General features: G+C 43.8%; 1 protein-coding gene across 4 annotated transcripts in view; it reads left to right on the forward strand.

Moving 5' to 3' along the window:
* The window catches only part of YTHDF3 (YTH N6-methyladenosine RNA binding protein F3), a 35577-nt gene extending 17518 nt beyond the window's left edge, over positions 1-18059 (forward strand). For all 4 annotated transcript variants that reach the window (XM_086965801.1, XM_086965804.1, XM_086965802.1 and 1 more), the window contains 2 exons: positions 948-2528; positions 17134-18059. In XM_086965801.1, coding sequence (XP_086821927.1) covers positions 948-2528; positions 17134-17157 — 1605 coding nt within the window. In that variant the 3' untranslated portion in view covers positions 17158-18059. The remainder of the gene's footprint in view (positions 1-947; positions 2529-17133) is intronic.
* The last annotated feature ends 222 nt before the right edge of the window (positions 18060-18281 follow it).

An 18281-nucleotide genomic window follows, 5' to 3' on the forward strand; every position in this document is an offset into this window, starting at 1 on the left:
TAGCTAAAGTGTGTCGTCTTTGGTCCCGAGTGCATATACCGGTGATTCAGTTTCAATTGAGGACAACAATCGTCCATACTATAAACTGTTTTCAATACTCGTGCTGCTCACAATTCAAACTAAGAATATCAACTTAATGTTTAGGCTCCAATTTCAAAATTATTCCCGTTCAAAATGTTGGATTTAAAATGTTTTTTTTTTTCATACTTTAGCAAATATATAATTTTGCATTTTTTTAAAATGTCGGGAGGACCGCTTGAGTATGTGTCAAAGATCCCCTGGAGTCAGTGAACCCCCAGGTTTTAATCTGCTTGTTTAAACTGTGACAAGCTACCTGAATGCATAAAGGATTCAAGATGAGCAAACAAGTGGCTGCTGCATTTAATCCCTAGTTGTCAAAACAGTACTTCAAAACTAAAATGTGAATATTGGATACATGTTTTGATTATTTCTCTGCCAAGCCCCAACACAGCACTGCTGCTCAAATGGAATCTGTTTTTACCACCTGTAGCAAAAGGCTTTCCCTGTAAATCTGCTTAATTTCTTTACATGCCTTACCAACTGCACAGACACATGAAATACTAAAACTCCTATACCATAGACATTTAGTCTGCCAGTGTCTCTTAAATTTGAGCTCCAATGTAACTTTCATTAGGAAAATGTCCTTTGAGGGAGTTTGGTTTATGTTAAATATTAGTCTAAGTGTTTTAATTGTTCATCATATTTGTGCTTTATTGTTTAACATGAAATGTTTAACTGCCATGAGCTTAGTTAAGTGGACGTTTGATGTACAGTATATACAGTTGAAGAAAATACTTTGCCAACTTTATAGGTTATCAAGCAGCACTGTTGTACCCATTTCTCGTGTTGTCTAGTAGTTCTTGCAGATCCAAATATGTTAATTACTGAGATCAAGTTTTAATTGGCTGATTGTGTTTTATTTCCAGAGTAACAGCTATCCACCAATGTCGGACCCATACATGCCTAGTTACTATGCTCCATCTATTGGATTTCCATATTCTCTTGAAAATGCAGCCTGGTCAACTGCAGGGGACCCACCTATGCCATATTTAACAGCCTATGGACAGATGAGTAATGGTGAACACCACTATATACCAGAGAGTGTGTTTAGTCAGCCAGGTGCTTTGGGAAATACCCCTCCATTCCTCAGCCAACATGGATTTAATTTTTTTACTGGCAATGCAGATTTCTCTACATGGGGAACAAGTGGATCTCAGGGACAATCCACACCAAGCTCAGCTTACAGCAGCAGCTACGGCTACCCACCAAGTTCTCTTGGTCGTGCCATAGCTGATGGACAGGCTGGGTTTGGCAGTGATGCATTAAGCAAGGTGCCTGGTATTAACAGTATTGAACAAGGCATGACTGGACTGAAAATTGGAGGAGATATGACCGCTGCTGTGACAAAAACTGTAGGGTCCTCGTTGAACAGTTCTGGAATGACCAGTATTACAGCAAACAATGGACCCCCCGTTAGCAGTTCCGCACCTAAACCAACTTCTTGGGCTGCTATTGCTAGAAAACCTGCTAAACCTCAGCCAAAGCTGAAACTGAAGAGCAATGTGGGCATTGGTGGCTCTGCAGTACCCCCGCCTCCAATAAAACATAACATGAATATTGGAACTTGGGACGATAAAGGGTCGGTGGCAAAACCCTCTTCTTCCCAGACGGTTCTGCTGCCTCAGGCACTAATCCAGCAACCTCAGCCATTAATTCAGTCCCCAACAATAATGCAAGGTCCGCTCTCTCAACACCAGTCTCAGACACCACAGTCACAGCAGCATCCAGTCTCTTTGCAGCAGGCTCCACCTGCTCATCAGGTTCAGCCACTTCAAAGTCGTTGGGTGGCTCCTCGGAACAGAGGAATGGGCTTCAACCAGAACAATGGAAACGAGAACTTCGGTTTGGGTGTTGTCCCCGTTGGGTCCTCATCGAATCTTGAAGTGCATCCAGTATTGGAGAAATTAAGGGCAATAAACAACTATAACCCAAAAGACTTTGATTGGAATTTGAAAAATGGACGTGTCTTTATAATTAAAAGCTACTCTGAGGATGATATTCACCGGTCTATCAAATACTCCATCTGGTGTAGTACTGAGCATGGAAATAAGCGTTTGGATGCTGCCTTCCGCTCCCTGAATGCAAAAGGCCCACTCTATTTACTTTTCAGTGTAAATGGCAGTGGACATTTTTGTGGTGTGGCAGAGATGAAGTCTGTCGTGGACTACAATGCATATGCAGGGGTCTGGTCTCAGGATAAGTGGAAGGGCAAGTTTGAGATTAAGTGGGTCTTTGTTAAGGATGTTCCCAATAACCAACTAAGGCACATTCGCTTGGAGAACAATGACAACAAACCAGTTACCAATTCAAGGGACACCCAAGAGGTACCACTAGAGAAAGCCAAGCAAGTGCTCAAAATAATTGCTACTTTCAAGCATACCACCTCAATTTTTGATGACTTTGCACATTATGAAAAGCGTCAAGAAGAGGAGGAAGCCATGCGCAGGGTAAGCATGTTACCACTGTTCTTGTGAGTTATTTTCCTCTGTCTTATATAATGGTGATAAGTTGTGCCCATCTACATAAAAATAGGAGCAGGAGGCATAGTTTCTAGCATATTTATTACTATTTTCCATAAAATGAAGTGCTCAGATGAGTTAAATTTAGTTTGTGAGAACTTTATGAGCGCCTACCAAACGCTTTTTGATTTTTCACAGGATCCCAATGTGTGAACTGTAGTGCATCTTTAGTTTTTTTGACCTATAGGAGTAGGGCTAGTTTTTCCTTTTCTGTTTAGTTTTAGACAATTTTTAATTAATGTGCAGCTCTATTTATCAGATTGTCAGTTAAGAGAAGTAAAATGGGTAAACTACTCACTGGAGCTCGGGTATAGTGCGCCCCATCTGCCTGGTCTCAGTTCATGTTGGTACTAGAATTTAGGTACCCTCCTCAAGCAGTTGATTGCTCATCGCTAGACTATCCATATTGTAACAAACGTTTACACTATTTGGTTGTTTAGACCAATAGGGCATTCTTCCCTCAAAATTGAGTGTTCAGTTGTCTCGAGTACTGTATAGTTTGTACTCCAAGTAGGGTCACGCTGAGGCTGAAACCGTAGATGTATAGTTTAATTACAGTTAAGTCCAATTCATGTTCAGCTTTTTTAGCTTGTGGACCACTTCATCACCCTTCCATTGCCACCGATTTTATTCTTTATGGAAATTGTCTGTTTAGCAATTATTCAACTCCTATTTGTCTCAAGTCTTGTTTCTAGTTTTTCTAGCCTGTGAAATTGGTCTGAGATTTTATTAATATGTACCATTTTCTTTTGTGAGACGGTTTGGAAGTAGGTGGAATAATTACCTGTTTTGGCTTGTATGTGCTATAGGAGGTGCAAGTTCTTCACATGCCCTCCATTTCTCCACCCCCACCGATTGGCAAAGCCAGTAGCTCGCTCATAGGCTTTGCCAGTGCTTGTTTTTATATAGCTTCCAATGTAGTCTTCATACACTAGTGCCTTTTACAAGTACTATGACTATTGGTTAAGCCGTTTGACCCGCCAGCACTGGGAGTTTTTGCTTTTGGAACACAGTAGTGCCAAAGTGTGGGGTCTGCTCTTGGAGTGAAATGGAAACCACAATCATTGGTGACACCAGTCATATGTTTATAAGTCTCGCGCCTAGTGTTGCACTGCGTAGCAGAGTTTCGCGCAGCGCGAGGCATTTTGTAAACGAAAAACGAGGTTTCAGCAGTCATTTTGGACTGTAAAACGCTTGTGCGTGTGCTTTTTTGTATATGGCGTTTGTGTGCGTCTTATTGTAAAAGACTGCACGCAATTGGCGCAAGGCACGCGTATAGCTCCTCCCATGGCCTATTGGTGTCTATTATGCGCACCAAGCGGGTAATCGACACCAATAGGCCGTGGGAGGAGCTATGATTGTGTCCACACAGGCGGGCGTGCGCGCCACTTGTGTTTAATTTTTTTTCACAGCAGCGCTGCTTTACTTTCACACCCGCGCGCCAATGCTTGTTTTTTATGAATTGTGTTCAGTTACTCCTCAGATCTGCCTGGCAAATTCTCCACCATTTAAAGAGGGTTGCTCTTTCCAACCCATTGGGCCGTACACTTTATCCTACTAGTTTCTGAAATCCAAGCCATCCAATCTGAGGAGGAGACTAGGCCTGGGCACGTTGAAGGAGTCATTTCTACCAGTTGCATTTACGGTAGTTTTGGAGGCAGGGTCCAGTGAATGCCAGTTGCCAATGACAAGCGGGCGCGAGAAAATTCAAGCACACTGCATATTAGTCTTTCCTTCCGCTGTCTTGAGTTTTCGTCATTGCTGCTCGCGACAAAAGGGGATCCGTTGCTGTGCAAGTTGTATAGGTGGCTCGACAAGGTGTGGAAGGGGTTGTGAGACGATTTTCTAGGGTCACTTTCCGTTTGTTGCCTTTCCGCTACACTTTCTTAAAGGGGGTTCGGCTGAGGTGATCAAACGGAAGCCTCCTCTAGTGGCGCTCAACACGACAAAGCCACGTCTGTTTATTTAAGCATTGCGTAGGTTCTATAGGTGCTGTTTGCTTTTGAGCAGTCTCTGTGCAGGACTTCCCTTTTGTGTTTACTATTTCCCCATCCCACTGTTGCCTGCATGATTGATGCGTACGCTCCAAAACATAATTGCATCACATTGTTAGCTAAGACTACTGTGTTTTTGTAAGATCCTATTTTATGTTTTTGACAATCAGCATCAAGTTTGATTCATTCGAATGGTTAGATGGGGATAACTTATAGGTGCTCCACATGCACGTGTTAATGTAAGACACAAAGCGTATTCATGTTATCGTGATACAACACTGGCTAAAAAAGAGCATGTTTACTGTCTGAATGCGCCGATGATGTTGCCTTGAAACCGTACGTACTGTGTATGCTGGATGTGGTCTGGGTGCAGTTTTGTATTGCATCGACGTAGTCTGGTCAAGTTACAAAGTCATTGGCAGACGTTTGCATCATCAAAAGTCTGCCCGTTGGTAATGGAATGTGGACGTCACTTATGTTACAGAAGGTTTATCAGATATTACTGGACGTGCTGACAAGAACCGGTGACGTGGTTATACAACGTGCCATACCCAATATGTCACAAACCTTTGTTAGCAGAAGGCACCTGATTATGATCTGTTTGTAGTATGACTTCATAACATTACAGCAAACCTTATCAACAAAATCTCACTTATACATTAAATTCCTGTAATTCCCCGCTTCCTTAATTCCAATATGTGAACATTTCAGTTGCAAAACCCCGCTAAATGCTACTACCTCCTTTCTTTTTATCTTCCATTCCAGCCTTTTTCCTTTCATTCCCCAGACTCCCTCACACTCCTGCAATCCCCCCATGCGAACTCCTCCATTTTGCTGCAAAGTCCTAAACTTACTCTTTCCATTCCTGGAGCCTTCCCTCCCCAAGTGAATATACCTGTACCGGACACCCCTCCCCCAATCTACTGTCACTTTAGGGCTTCAACGTGTCTACCGGTTTTATCGTGGCAACAAGTTTCGATTCTCTTAACTGGAAAGATCCTTCTGCTAGATACTGAAACAGCCTGCCTACTTGGTTATTGGAGCCTATGCCTACCTGACTTCATAACACCACAGTAAACCTCTTTCCTTTCCATTCTGCCTTTTGCTTGCATTCCCCAATATCTCTCAAGACCCAGCAACCATCCCCAAGCCATCTACCCCCAAGCCATCTACCCTAGTGTTGATCCAAAGCCCCAAACTTCCTCTTACCCTCCTTTGTTCTCCCCCCCCCCCCCCCTCAGTGGCACATAAGCTTGCACCAGACTCTCTATGCCCCCCTGTCAACCTGCCTCCACCTGGGAAAACCCTGTGTTGTGTTCCTTCCCCACGTACCCCTCCACACTTAAGTCAAATAATTGATACTCCCCTGCACACCACCACTTTTAATTCCATAGTTTTGCTAAAACCTCCCTCAACTCTAATATTTAATAGGCCTGACCGAATTTAGACAAAAGCCCCCTGTCCACATAAAATAAATAGCCTCTTCTTGATTGTGCTTATGAGACAACACTTCAGTTCCCATAAAAGGGCAGAAAACTCTCATTGCTGTATTCAGCTTCCTTTTATCCTTATCCATAGTATCCTTTTGTGCCCCTCCAATACTTTCTCTGTACAAACTCCTTCCATAAAATGCAAGTGCTAGTTCATTGACTTTTGAACACCTGTTAATACTCCTTCATTTGTTTAATGAGCATCGGTCTACCAGTTGCACTATATAATTGACCCTTGGCATTTTCACGGTCAACAGGGATGGTTTGCTCCCGGCTGAACCACGCTGTTAAATGTGCATGTTTAGCAGTAGTTGGCTGGTGCACTCTCGAAGGGCTAAACACTGGAAAAGGCGTGACGTATGCATGCCCTTGACAAATAGAAAGAACGCAAAATGGAATGACGATGGTGCCAGCAAATCGGAAGCCAATGGACTGTCTAAGTCCACAAAGCAGATGTCTCGGTTCGAGACCGCACATATGTGCCACGTAGAGCTGAGACCTAAACATTATGTGACTTCAATAAAATACAAGCATTTGCAATGCAATAGGTTTTGCATTTGGGTGATTTTGAGCTATTGGCAATGCCTTTTATGTATGTGTTTAAATAAACTTGCAATAATAAAAAGCATTGTCATTAACAATACCAATAGGTCAAAGTTTCAAAAATGCGAGACCTATTGCATTGCAAATGCTTGTTTATCTTCTATGCATAACGTACCTGCAGTGGCTCCGCCGAAGACACCAAAGCTGGCTCCTTCTGCACATGCAGGCTGGGCTGGGGCTGTGCACAGTCTGCAACTCCGGGCATCTAAATATAGTCTGCTCTTCTCGAAGCACTGTAGTCCTCACAAATCCTAGTACGTTAAACACGGTTGCATTTGTTGACAATGCGACATGGGGTCACTGGGCCACAGGTGTGAAAACACGCCCATCACCTTTCTCCTTTGTTTGCAATATACAGAGAACATGTATATACATACCCATTGATAGCTGATGTGCTCTGCCCGTCCTGCCCCCTACATGTGAGCTACCACTTTCTGGGGTACAATTTCTGCTTATGGTGCAGGGATTTAAGTGGGCCAGGGCTTGCCGGTGCTCAGTTTTAAAAGTCAGATGCTGAGATGGCGCCCCTATCGGGCTAACCCTTTTTTCCCTGACTCTCAAGATGAAAAAAAAGATGTATCTTACCTGCAGCAGTATCACTCTTCACTGCCTTTGATGTAACTTCAAAGAGACCGTTCTAGTTCTTTCAGTCTCATCATTTCAAAACTGAAGCATTTCAATATGCTAAACAATGGAGCCAAAATTGCTGCTTATGTATCGTATGCAGCAAATAAGCACTGGTAAAGCCAATTGTATTGGCTTGTTGTAGATGTAATGTTACTATTGAGGTCTAGCCTAGCAGCAGCACACATACGCTGCTCGCTCTGTGAGGCATGCTGTATTAGGGTATGCTTTTGCAATCCGCCCATATTTGTCATTGGCTTTGTGTCATTGTCCTTCTTAAATGCTGTCTTCTGATTCGTAACTGGGCTTGGTGGCTTAACGTGCAAAAAATAAATAAATCTTGCTTGGCTTAGTGTGCTGCCCTACTTGTATTTTGGCTGTTTCAGTTATTGCATCCAGATATGATACGAGTAGCAGCATACTTACAATAAGTCGGCTCTATTGACTGTGTCAATGGTTGTTAGTTGCATAAGATAAATAAGCAGCAACAATGGCTTGTTTTATAGTATGGCGAGTGGGCTAGGACACATGTAAGAGAAGTGGGAAATTACCTACAGGATAGGGAGGTGCAAACAACATGCTTCAGGCGGAGGAACAAGATGCATTCTTCAGTAAAGAGGTACACGTCACCCAAAATGAGTGCAGTCCACAAGAACGGGTAAAAGATGCTGGTGACACAAACAACAAGCGATGCGCGCTCTGTACTGGTGGCGGGGAGGGCCATTAAAGCAAGGGGGTAGAGAGGAGCATGTGATAACTTGTGCTGAAAGTTCAAAGAAAAGCGGAGATTAAAGGAAGGGTGGGAGGTAAATTGGTGAGCGAGCATATGGGGGGGTGAGGGGGTGTGCAGCCTGGTGAGCTGAATGTGTGGCCGCAGAGGCGGTGCTCTTGCACAAAGTATCTGGTGGCAAATGGAAGCTGTGCACAATGCGCGTGGTTGTGCTCACATGCACTGTACCCAATACGCATTTTAGGAGCACTTTTCAAAGCCCTTACGTTATATCTCGCAAGCATTGCTAACGGAATGGCTCAGCGAGACCTAAAAAAGAGTTGCGGACTTATTTTTTTGCGTATAACAAATTCTAAGAGACGGCAGTCCTAGGATACCTCTTCAGTCACTGAAACTAACAAGTGATAAATAGTGGCGGGAAAATAAATTTGTGACTGGCGAAATGTGAAAGTCAAATGCTATAAAACAGTAGTCTCCCCCCAAAATGATGCTGATGACTAGTTGCGTTTGCATCTTTTAAAAAGCATGTTTGCGTGTGGCCATGAAGATAGGAATGCATTTGTAGGGACTGTGTATGTGCCCTTTGGGGACTTTGTCAGTTCCACCAGTGCCAACTCCTTACACTGCTCTCTAGTGCCAGCTCTACTGTGTCCATCAATTATATCTCCATGCCGTACATCAGTGCAACATTCTTGCACTCTGCTAACCAGTATCCGCTCACCACTCTGCTTACAAGTGTACACCTACTCACCGGTATCTACTTATTGTTTCTCCAATGCCATCTCCTAGCACTGTGCGCTACTATCCCCTCACACTTCACCAGCTGCTCACACATCCTTTAAATGACAGTTGCTCCTGCTGACCTGTGGAATGTTTGTACGTTGCATACTAGTGCAATCTCCACAAGCTGTCCACCATTGTGAGCGGCTTGCTGTGCCTGCTCCTCACCATGCCCTCCTTGGTACTTCACACCCATTTTGGAAGCCATTGGAGTTCAAATTCCTTGATCGGTTGGTGCTTTTTGCCGTCTCCAGATGTGTCCCAAACCGCATTGTATGCAATACTCAAAGCCAATTCTTGCTCAAGATTCGGCTGACTTCTGTCAGTTTCAGTTGCCTGGCTCTTATTGGTAGCTTTCATCCCTATTCTGTGTTTGACTCCCACACAGGATTTTTTTTTATTTTTACCATATATCGATTTGTGATTCATTGTGCTCTGAAAAGTAGTATCGTTACTTTAAACCTGCACGCCGTGTCCCCTTTCTCTATCCCTGCCAGTTGTCCCCTCGGTCTGCTCCATTGTTCATCGGATGCACCTTATGCTGGTCTTTGCAGAGACCGTGGAGTACAGTGGGCATGGCATAGATCCAAACAAGCTTTGTCAATGACTGTCACACTTGTATGTAAGCACACAAGCGTGATAGATTGGCATTGTCGATGCTTGTTGAAACATGTATTTTTTAAATTATCTCCTCACGCCTGCCCAACATTTTCTTTAGGAGAATCTTTTGTTAATGATTTGTTCATCTTGCACTACCGTTGGTCTGCACAAATCTCTTGTAAAAATTGCTATTCCTGTGTAAGACCTATGCCACAGTTTGCATGAATTTGTTATACTATACACCGCCCCCCCAACCTTCCCTCTACCGAATAGTTGCACCCCTTGATGAAAACGCATCCTTTCTGTGGAAGTACATATACTTTTGAGGACTCTTATGAACCTCGTTGGAGTTGTAAATGTATATAAATTATAGGAGAAAGAATACATTGCATTTGTGTAACTGTTTCAGAAAGGTTTATTAAGTGGCCAGTCAGACGGCGTTAGTCCCGTTGATAAGAAAATGGTCACTAGAATCGCTGGTACCACTTTAAAATAGATATAGTTTTGTGGGTAAACATTTTTTTTTAAATCGTTTGGTTGGTGCTGGAAACTTTTTCATATTTTTATAACGTCCTAAGGGTAATGAGCGCAGGATTAATATTGGATTGTTTAGGACTTTTCTTCACTTTTTCGTGCCTTGTGTGTTGCTTCTTAATACCATGTTGTAAAGCTTAAATCTGTCAACATTGTACATAGCTGTTTACGGGTCATTCTGTCTTTATTCTATTTGGCTCCTTTATGTTGGGTGCTTGTAACTCCGTGTATTACATACCTGATTATGTGCTAGTTATTTTTTGTTATACGAGGACTCCTTGTCATGCTTTGTCAATATTCTACGTGATTATGATTTGAAGCCATATATTTTACTCTGTAGTCCTATTGTGCTAAGATGTGGATGTATGTTTTGATATATTTACATTTAATTTTAATTTCCCCTTTCATTTAATGAAAAAATAAAATTTGTAAGCTGACTGATGTTTCGCCCCTAAATAATGTAGTAATTCACATCCTGCCCTTCCCTCATTCCAAAGCAACCATGTGAAAAGCTTGAAAAGAAATTTACCTGAGTGTTAAATTTTTTTTTTTTTTTAATGTAAACCTGCCTGCTCAATCATCCGAAATTGGTGTGCAATTTTCAAAAACTGAGGGGAAGAAACAAATTCTTTGAACCCTTGCAGTCACTAATTGCTTACACATTTGAAACTTTTTGATGTCTACTCCTTCAGACTTCAGAAACTGGACTTTGCATTGGGTGTGGAAATTTCTTGAGACTGAAGTATTAAGGAGATGTTCAATTGGTACACATGCAGCAGCTTCATTATAGGCACTGTCAAGGTTTAATTTATGAATAGAAGAGCAGATTGTTTCTTTGTAATCATCGGAAAGCGGAGGCCCAACTGTCTTCGGTACGTTTGCCCTGCAGGTGAGTATCTCACAATGATACCCTTTGCTTTTTAATTACTTGCTAATCTTGGTGAAGTTAAATATGTTCATAAAGTTTTGTATAGCGCAAACTAGACCCTGGAAGGGTATCGGAGTGCTTTACAAATCTTACAGCAAGTAGAAAGCAGGATAACTTATTATACTGTACAGATATTCATTCTCTACACTCCTTGATATTGGTTTGCTGGAAGGAAGTATTTTATTTGCACAATTAATTAAAATCGTTGCAATTCATGCAAAACTGTTAAACTCGGTCCATATTATGCATTTTTTGTTTTGTTTTTAAGGTGTTAATGAGAGCCACATGGTTCGTAGCTATTGGGGAATAAGTTCTTAGTGATCGGCTTCTGTTAACAGAAAATTAATCTCAGTCATGAACTTTACAAAGCGGGCGGCCATCTGAGCTGAATCCCCCCTCATACAGTCTTCTAGAGCTTCTTGGCATGTCTGGACGTTCAGGGTCCGCCAAATTGGACGCAACAAAATTCGTGAAGGAAGTAAGGTTCTGCCTATGCACAGGACGTGGATTAAGTTCTCTTCCCTGCTCTTACAGAACGGCACTGTGTGGACACATCTTCCTTGAATCTCCGGCCATACTTATACGCCCTCAGCGGGATTTGGCCAAAACGTAATCTCATTACATGGTGTTTCAGTTATAGTTTCATGGATGACGTCAGTTAGTGTGGTGGAGTTTTCCGGCAATTTCGTTTTCAGGCCCAAGTGCCATGGGAGAAATTCTTCACAGTTAGGGCATAGTGTTTGAGTGACAAGATCTTTGCTTGTTTGGTCAAGATTTTTGTGATTGGCCCTATAGGCAGCGAACTTGTCCATATGTCTTGAGCCTCTAGTGTAGGGGTTCTCATAGTGCGGGCCGCTGGTGGCCCGGCAAGCCTTCCCTGGCGGCCCGTGGACCTTGCACACATCATAACCAGTGTTTTAATTTTTTTTTTTAATGAGTGTCTGCAAACTAAGTTACAGCAGCGCGACTCGGAGACTCTGCTGCTCTGGGGGGGCCGGCCGGGCGATTCCTGCCGTAGTTAAGAGTGGAGCTGCAGGGGCGCTAAGAGGTGAACAACACAGCCCCATTAACATGCTAATGGTCTTTTAAAGACCTGTTAATGCGCTCAGTGCAGCTATGTGTGTGTGCTCCGAAGCGGTCTCAGCCCGGGCTGGCACAGAGGTAGGATGAGATGACGGAGGGAGAGGGAAAGAACGGGAGACAAAGGGAAGGGAAAGGGAGACCGGGTGAAGGAGTAAGAGAGGGAGGGAGGAAGGGAAAGGGAGGGTGAGGGAGGGAAAGGGAGGGTGAGGGAGGGAAAGGGAGGGTGAGGGAGGGAAAGGGAGGGTGAGGGAGGGAAAGGGAGACCGGGTGAGGGAGGGAAAGGGAGACCGGGTGAGGGAGGGAAAGGGAGACCGGGTGAGGGAGGGAAAGGGAGACCGGGTGAGGGAGGGAAAGGGAGACCGGGTGAGGGAGGGAAAGGGAGGCCGGGTGAGGGAGGGAAAGGGAGGCCGGGTGAGGGAGGGAAAGGGAGACCGGGTGAGGGAGGGAAAGGGAGACCGGGTGAGGGAGGGAAAAGGAGACCAGGTGAGGGAGTGAGTGAGAGAGGGAAAGGGTAGGAGGTGGAGGGAGGAAGGGAAAGGGAGGGGGAGGGAGGGAAAGGGAGTGACAGGGAGGGAGTGAGGGAGGGAAAGGGAGACCGGGTGAGGGAATGAGGGAGGGAAAGGGAGACAGGGTGAGGGAATGAGGGAGGGAAAGGGAGACAGGGTGAGGGAATGAGGGAGGGAAAGGGAGAGTGAGGCAGGGAAAGGGAGTGACAGAGTAAGGGAGGGAAAGGGAGACCGAGGGAAAGGGAGACCGAGGGAGGGAAAGGGAGACCGAGCGAGGGAGGGAAAGGGAGACCGAGCGAGGGAGGGAAAGGGAGACCGAGCGAGGGAGGGAAAGGTAGACCGAGCGAGGGAGGGAAAGGGAGACCGAGCGAGGGAGGGAAAGGGAGACCGAGCGAGGGAGGGAAAGGGAGACCGAGGGAGGGAAAGGGAGACCGAGCGAGGGAGGGAAAGGGAGACCGAGCGAGGGAGGGAAAGGGAGACCGAGCGAGGGAGGGAAAGGGAGACCGAGCGAGGGAGGGAAAGGGAGACCGAGTGAGGGAGGGAAAGGGAGACCGAGCGAGGGAGGGAAAGGGAGACCGAGCGAGGGAAAGGGAGACCGAGCGAGGGAGGGAAAGGGAGACCGAGCGAGGGAAAGGGAGACCGAGCGAGTGAGGGAAAGGGAGACCGAGCGAGCGAGGGAGGGAAAGGGAGACCGAGCGAGGGAGGGAAAGGGAGACCGAGCGAGGGAGGGAAAGGGAGACCGAGCGAGGGAGGGAAAGGGAGACCGAGTGAGGGAGGGAAAGGGAGACCGAGTGAGGGAGGGAAAGGGAGACCGAGCGAGGGAGGGAAAGGGAGACCGAGCGAGGGAAAGGGAGACCGAGCGAGGGAGGGAAAGGGAGACCGAGCGAGGGAAAGGGAGACCGAGCGAGTGAGGGAAAGGGAGACCGAGCGAGTGAGGGAAAGGGAGACCGAGCGAGTAAGGGAAAGGGAGACCGAGCGAGGGAGGGAAAGGGAGACCGAGCGAGGGAGGGAAAGGGAGACCGAGTGAAGGAGTAAGAAGGAAATGGAGGGAGAGAAAGGGAGTGACGGAGTGAGGGAGGGAAAGAGACAGTCAGGGAGTGAGAGGGAAAGGGAGGGTAAGGGAGTGACAGTGAGGGAGTGACAGTGAGGGAGGGGGACAGAGTGAGGGAGGGAGGGAGGGAGACAGAAAGAGAGCGAGAGAGATGTGTGTATGCGGGGTCTGGTGGCTCGGTGGACGAAGGTGTCCGCTGCAGGGACCAGTGATCAACCTCATGGTCAGTTTTTTTTTTTGTGTTGCTCTAGCCCCGCCCCCTCCTCCACTGATCCAGCACCCACTGGTGCGGCCCTCGGACACAAACCACAGTGTAAATTTGGCCCCCGAGAGAAAGTTTGAGTACCCATGCTCTAGTGCATCCAAGCAGAATGTTAAAAATTGGTTCCAGGGAGTGCTAGGATTGTTTAACAGCGACCATATGCAGCTCTCGAGTGTAAGGTCACGGGCCTTTTTGGTTTTTAAAAATAGGCAATGAATCTTGCTTTCATTACCCAGTGTTGGGATGACCAAGAGAACTCCATGTGCATTTGGGCATGAGAGGTCGAGTTGGGTAGATGGAACACTCTGCTAAAGCACACTGACTGGGCTCTGTCAAGCCAGGTGAACATTTGGTCTTTGAAGGTTATGGCGCCAAAGGCTATTGTCGGTAGAAATTTGGCGCCTATCACCCTAATTAGCGGTGAAAAGTCTGGAGAGTTAAGGGCTTTCTTAGTTCTTACAAAAGCCCCCTCCAAGCTGCGGGCCACTCGCTGCATTGCAGTAATATGCTGCACTGGTCTCCCTTTGTGATCGATCTAAATTCCCAGATACTTGTATGCGGTCACTATCTCTATTGACTTCCCTTCGATGTACCAGGAGTGCTTTCCGGCTCGTGAGAGCGACACTAAAATCACCAAAAGTAAGGCAATGATAATCTCCAAAGGGTTAGTTTTGCAATACTGGGCTAAAGAATCGAAGTCCTAGTCCCACCTTGGTTTGATCGAGGAGTATCATGTCGTCTGCATATTGCATTGATTGAATTTTGGTAGAATCATTTCCTGGTGGAAGGCTCGGGAAAGGGCCAGACACTCGGGCAGGTCTGCTAGTTATAGATTCAAAAGCAAAGGAGCCAATATGCATCCCTGCTTTAGGCCTTTTTTTAGTCAGGATTTTATTGGTGGTTGACCATCTTGAAGAAACTTATTTTTACCCAGGTGTCGGTATATAGGGCTATGAGAGCTTTCAGAAAGGGTTGTGGGATGCCCCATTTTGTTAACTTTTCCCAAAGTTTGGGAGGAACTACACTATCAAAGGCTTTTTGGAAATCACTGAAACCCAGATATAGCGATAGGGAAGGTGGTGGAACTCTTGGAATTTGATTCTGCAGAATTATTGATCCTTCAAGTCTACAGCATGTAGTTCTCTCCTGTGCTGTTCACTTTTGTGTTGTACAACATTCTCTTATTTTTCAGTTTGTTTGAATCCTTGATGCGCTGTAATCTCTTACAGCAAGTTGATGGTTTTGATTGGATATTTCTTACTAATGATGTGGATTTTAGCTAATTTTGAGTGAGATGCAAAAGTGGTTAGCTGGGAAGAACTGTGGGCAGATTGTACTTTGTAAAAAACACCTTTTTAATTAGAACATTGGAAATTTGGGAGCTCTATTGAAAACAACGGAGTGTTTCGGGCTGCTAATGGCAGGTAGAAGCCCAGAACTCCAACATTTCAATGTTGTCCTTCACAACTGTTGCTGTGAACAAAGGCCATGCGGATCCCAAGCCATCCCTTTCCCTTTTTCAGGGCGTTCTATCACACTCCCTTATTTTGAGACATTAATGAAATGTGACAACGTATCTTAAAAGGTGTACTCCCAAAGCAGGCTAAGGCAGGGTTCACAAACTGCAGATTTCAGAGTGCCTTCTTTTTAAACTTGGTTGGTGAGAAAATTATACCATTTCAATCAAGACTGGGGAGGGAGAAAGAAATTGGAGTCCATTCAGCTTCCAAGCTTATATCAAAATCATTTAGGGGGAGAATGGACCACTTTTAACTACGTGACCAGGGTTTATTAGTACTCAATGACCTTCATAAAAACCCTCATACAAGTATGTATATGGAGTAGCGGTATATCTTGATTCTCCGCTATTACATTGCGCTATTGCATCATCATAGGGTTTTGTTTTCAAATATGCAAACCTCCTACGGGAGGTAACCACTGGATTTGTAGTAGTGTCCAGAGAAACATAATATTAATATGAAAGGCATGACATACACATAGAAAGGGTTTACAGTAGCAAGGTAGATTTTCCACTGTAATATACATTAGTAGGAAATGTCATTAAAGTTAGAAGGAATGTACCTAGGAGACACAGAATATTTAAAAATGAGAATATGTAAATGAAGTGATAGAGCTGCAGAGCGGCGTGGTGAGGAAGGTATACGGGGTGGATATTTTAGCAGCTGTAATATGTTTATTTGCTGTCAGTTTGTCCATTGAATTAATTTGATCTCATACTAATTATCATATATATGAGTAGGATCATATCTTCATTCACAGCAGTTTGGGATTCTATTGACTTATATGGTCAGAAACACAGTTTCTTAGCCTGGTATACAGAGTGGGAGTTTGTAGTAGTGTTTCACACGTCAGAAAGCACAACCATGCCCCCCATGTTAGCCCTTTTGAGAATTATTCAGTTGTATTACATTTGTTAAATTGTCAACCTGTAAGTTAGTTTTTTCTTCATGCCAGTGTTACCCACTGTAGATCATTTTAAGGGTTCAGCAGTTTTCGAGGTCCACCCCCACTTCATATGTACACCAGTGACATTCATTACAGGAAGGTAGTGATGCGGTCTTTCTTTGTCACTTGTGATGAGCATGGCAGCAGCATGCAGGTTGGTGTTAGCGAAGCAGTGATGTTTGGAATGCACTAGGTTTTCTTCATGTAGTGGTTTAAGAAAAAGTAGCTATACTGCAATTTTGAAGTTTAAGCAAGGTAAAAATGGATCATAGTTTTAGGAGTTGATTTAGTTTGAGGACGTGATCATTCAGGTTAGATAATGTTCCATGATGAAATCTATATATTCACATGTGTAGGTAAAAAAGAAAAATTCCATGAAGATGTAATGAATGAGGAGTATTTTTTTTTTTTTTACTTCCGGGTGTCAAGTCATTTGAAAAGACTAAATTGACTTTTGGCCAGGATAATTTTTGGTAAGCGTGCCCATAGTTTCATTAGATCAACCAAAAAATGTTAAGGTTTGTTGTGCTAATGGACTCTCGGTGTTGAGGGTTTAGATTAGCACACCATCTATTAGACGACAGTGACTACTGGTAGCTAAGGTCTGTCCAAACCATCATTAAGGATTTGTCGTCTTTTTAGTTCAGGTAAACCACTAATCTGATACTTAAGATTGTAGGAACATGCTTCCATTTGGATTGGAAATAATCTGTACATTTAGCTCTCTTAATTATAACTTCTGCATCATATAAGTTGATGCCGTGCACGCAAAGCTCTTTTAGTAATTGCCTGTTTACTCGTGCAGTCTGTTGCATTTTTTCATATATTTGTTTCTACTGCCCTTGCTTTTAGCTAACAATTTGTTTTTCTTTTTGTATGCAGGACAGAAACAGAAATAAGCAGTAATCCTGTGGAATAGTCCAGCACGACTTACAACACTAATGATAGACTCTGACAATGCCTAATATGTTCATGAAGACGTTATGACGTTATTACTGCTTTTTCTGCTTACAGTGACATCTTTGAAAACTTTAACACAAATTGACTTTACTTGTAGTGGTTCTCATCGATGCATCTGCCCTTTTACTCTCTCACCAAACACACTTGAGAACTGTAACTTTGTTAAGCACTTTCTTTCCTGGAGCTTTTACCAGTTCCCGCTGTCTTTTGCAGTTATGCATATTTAGCTAAGGCACAGGAAACTCCAATGCAAGGATTTATTATCTCTTTGAATTTGTTAAATACTAACAATTATGATTAGAAAATGATTCAATTACGTGAGATTCACATGGCTTTGATCTGTTTTCCCTTTGTTGTGCATTCTTGTCTTTTGATTTTAGAAAAGTTACTCAACAAATTAAAGCAAAAAATCATGCCATATTTAACCCTGGAGTAAAACACGTGTTGAAATGTTCATGTAATTTTTGTAGACACCCTGAAAAAGTTTTGAGCTGCTATTCCGCATAATTAAATCAACATTGTACTTGGTATTGTTCCTTTTATTTCATATTCCTGTTTATTATAAGAGAATAGATAGCATGGTGGGTACCACCAGCGTACTACATAAGTCCTTATTACTTTTGTGTAATGTGTACTAAACCATAGTTTTCTCATTAATACTTTGTCCCTGTTTTGAATGTATGAACCTCAGTCTACTTTAAACTCTCCACCTTTTAAATTCAACTTTCTACAATCAGGTTGTTTTCAATTCTGATGAATAGCTGTTATGAGCTATACAGTAAGAGTGAATTCATAATTATTAACTTTCGAATTCCTGAATAAAACCTGGTTCTGGTTCAGCAAATGCATATTTGACCTTTGGCAACTTCTTTTTTCTGATTTCCCCCTAAACAAAACACACCCATCCTCCTTCCCATAGTCACGACAAAGGGATAGATCTTGTTAGCAAGGGTATACTTGGCATTACAGCAGAATACCAAAGTGTAACATTTTGAACACAACCAAAAGAAAAAAAAGGAAAGTCCGTCCTCAAAACTGGTGCAGTCTTCTATGTTAATGTTTGATTACAA

This window comes from Lissotriton vulgaris, chromosome 4_1 (genome assembly GCF_964263255.1).
Source record: "Lissotriton vulgaris chromosome 4_1, aLisVul1.2, whole genome shotgun sequence".
NCBI classification, from domain to species: Eukaryota; Metazoa; Chordata; class Amphibia; order Caudata; family Salamandridae; genus Lissotriton; species Lissotriton vulgaris.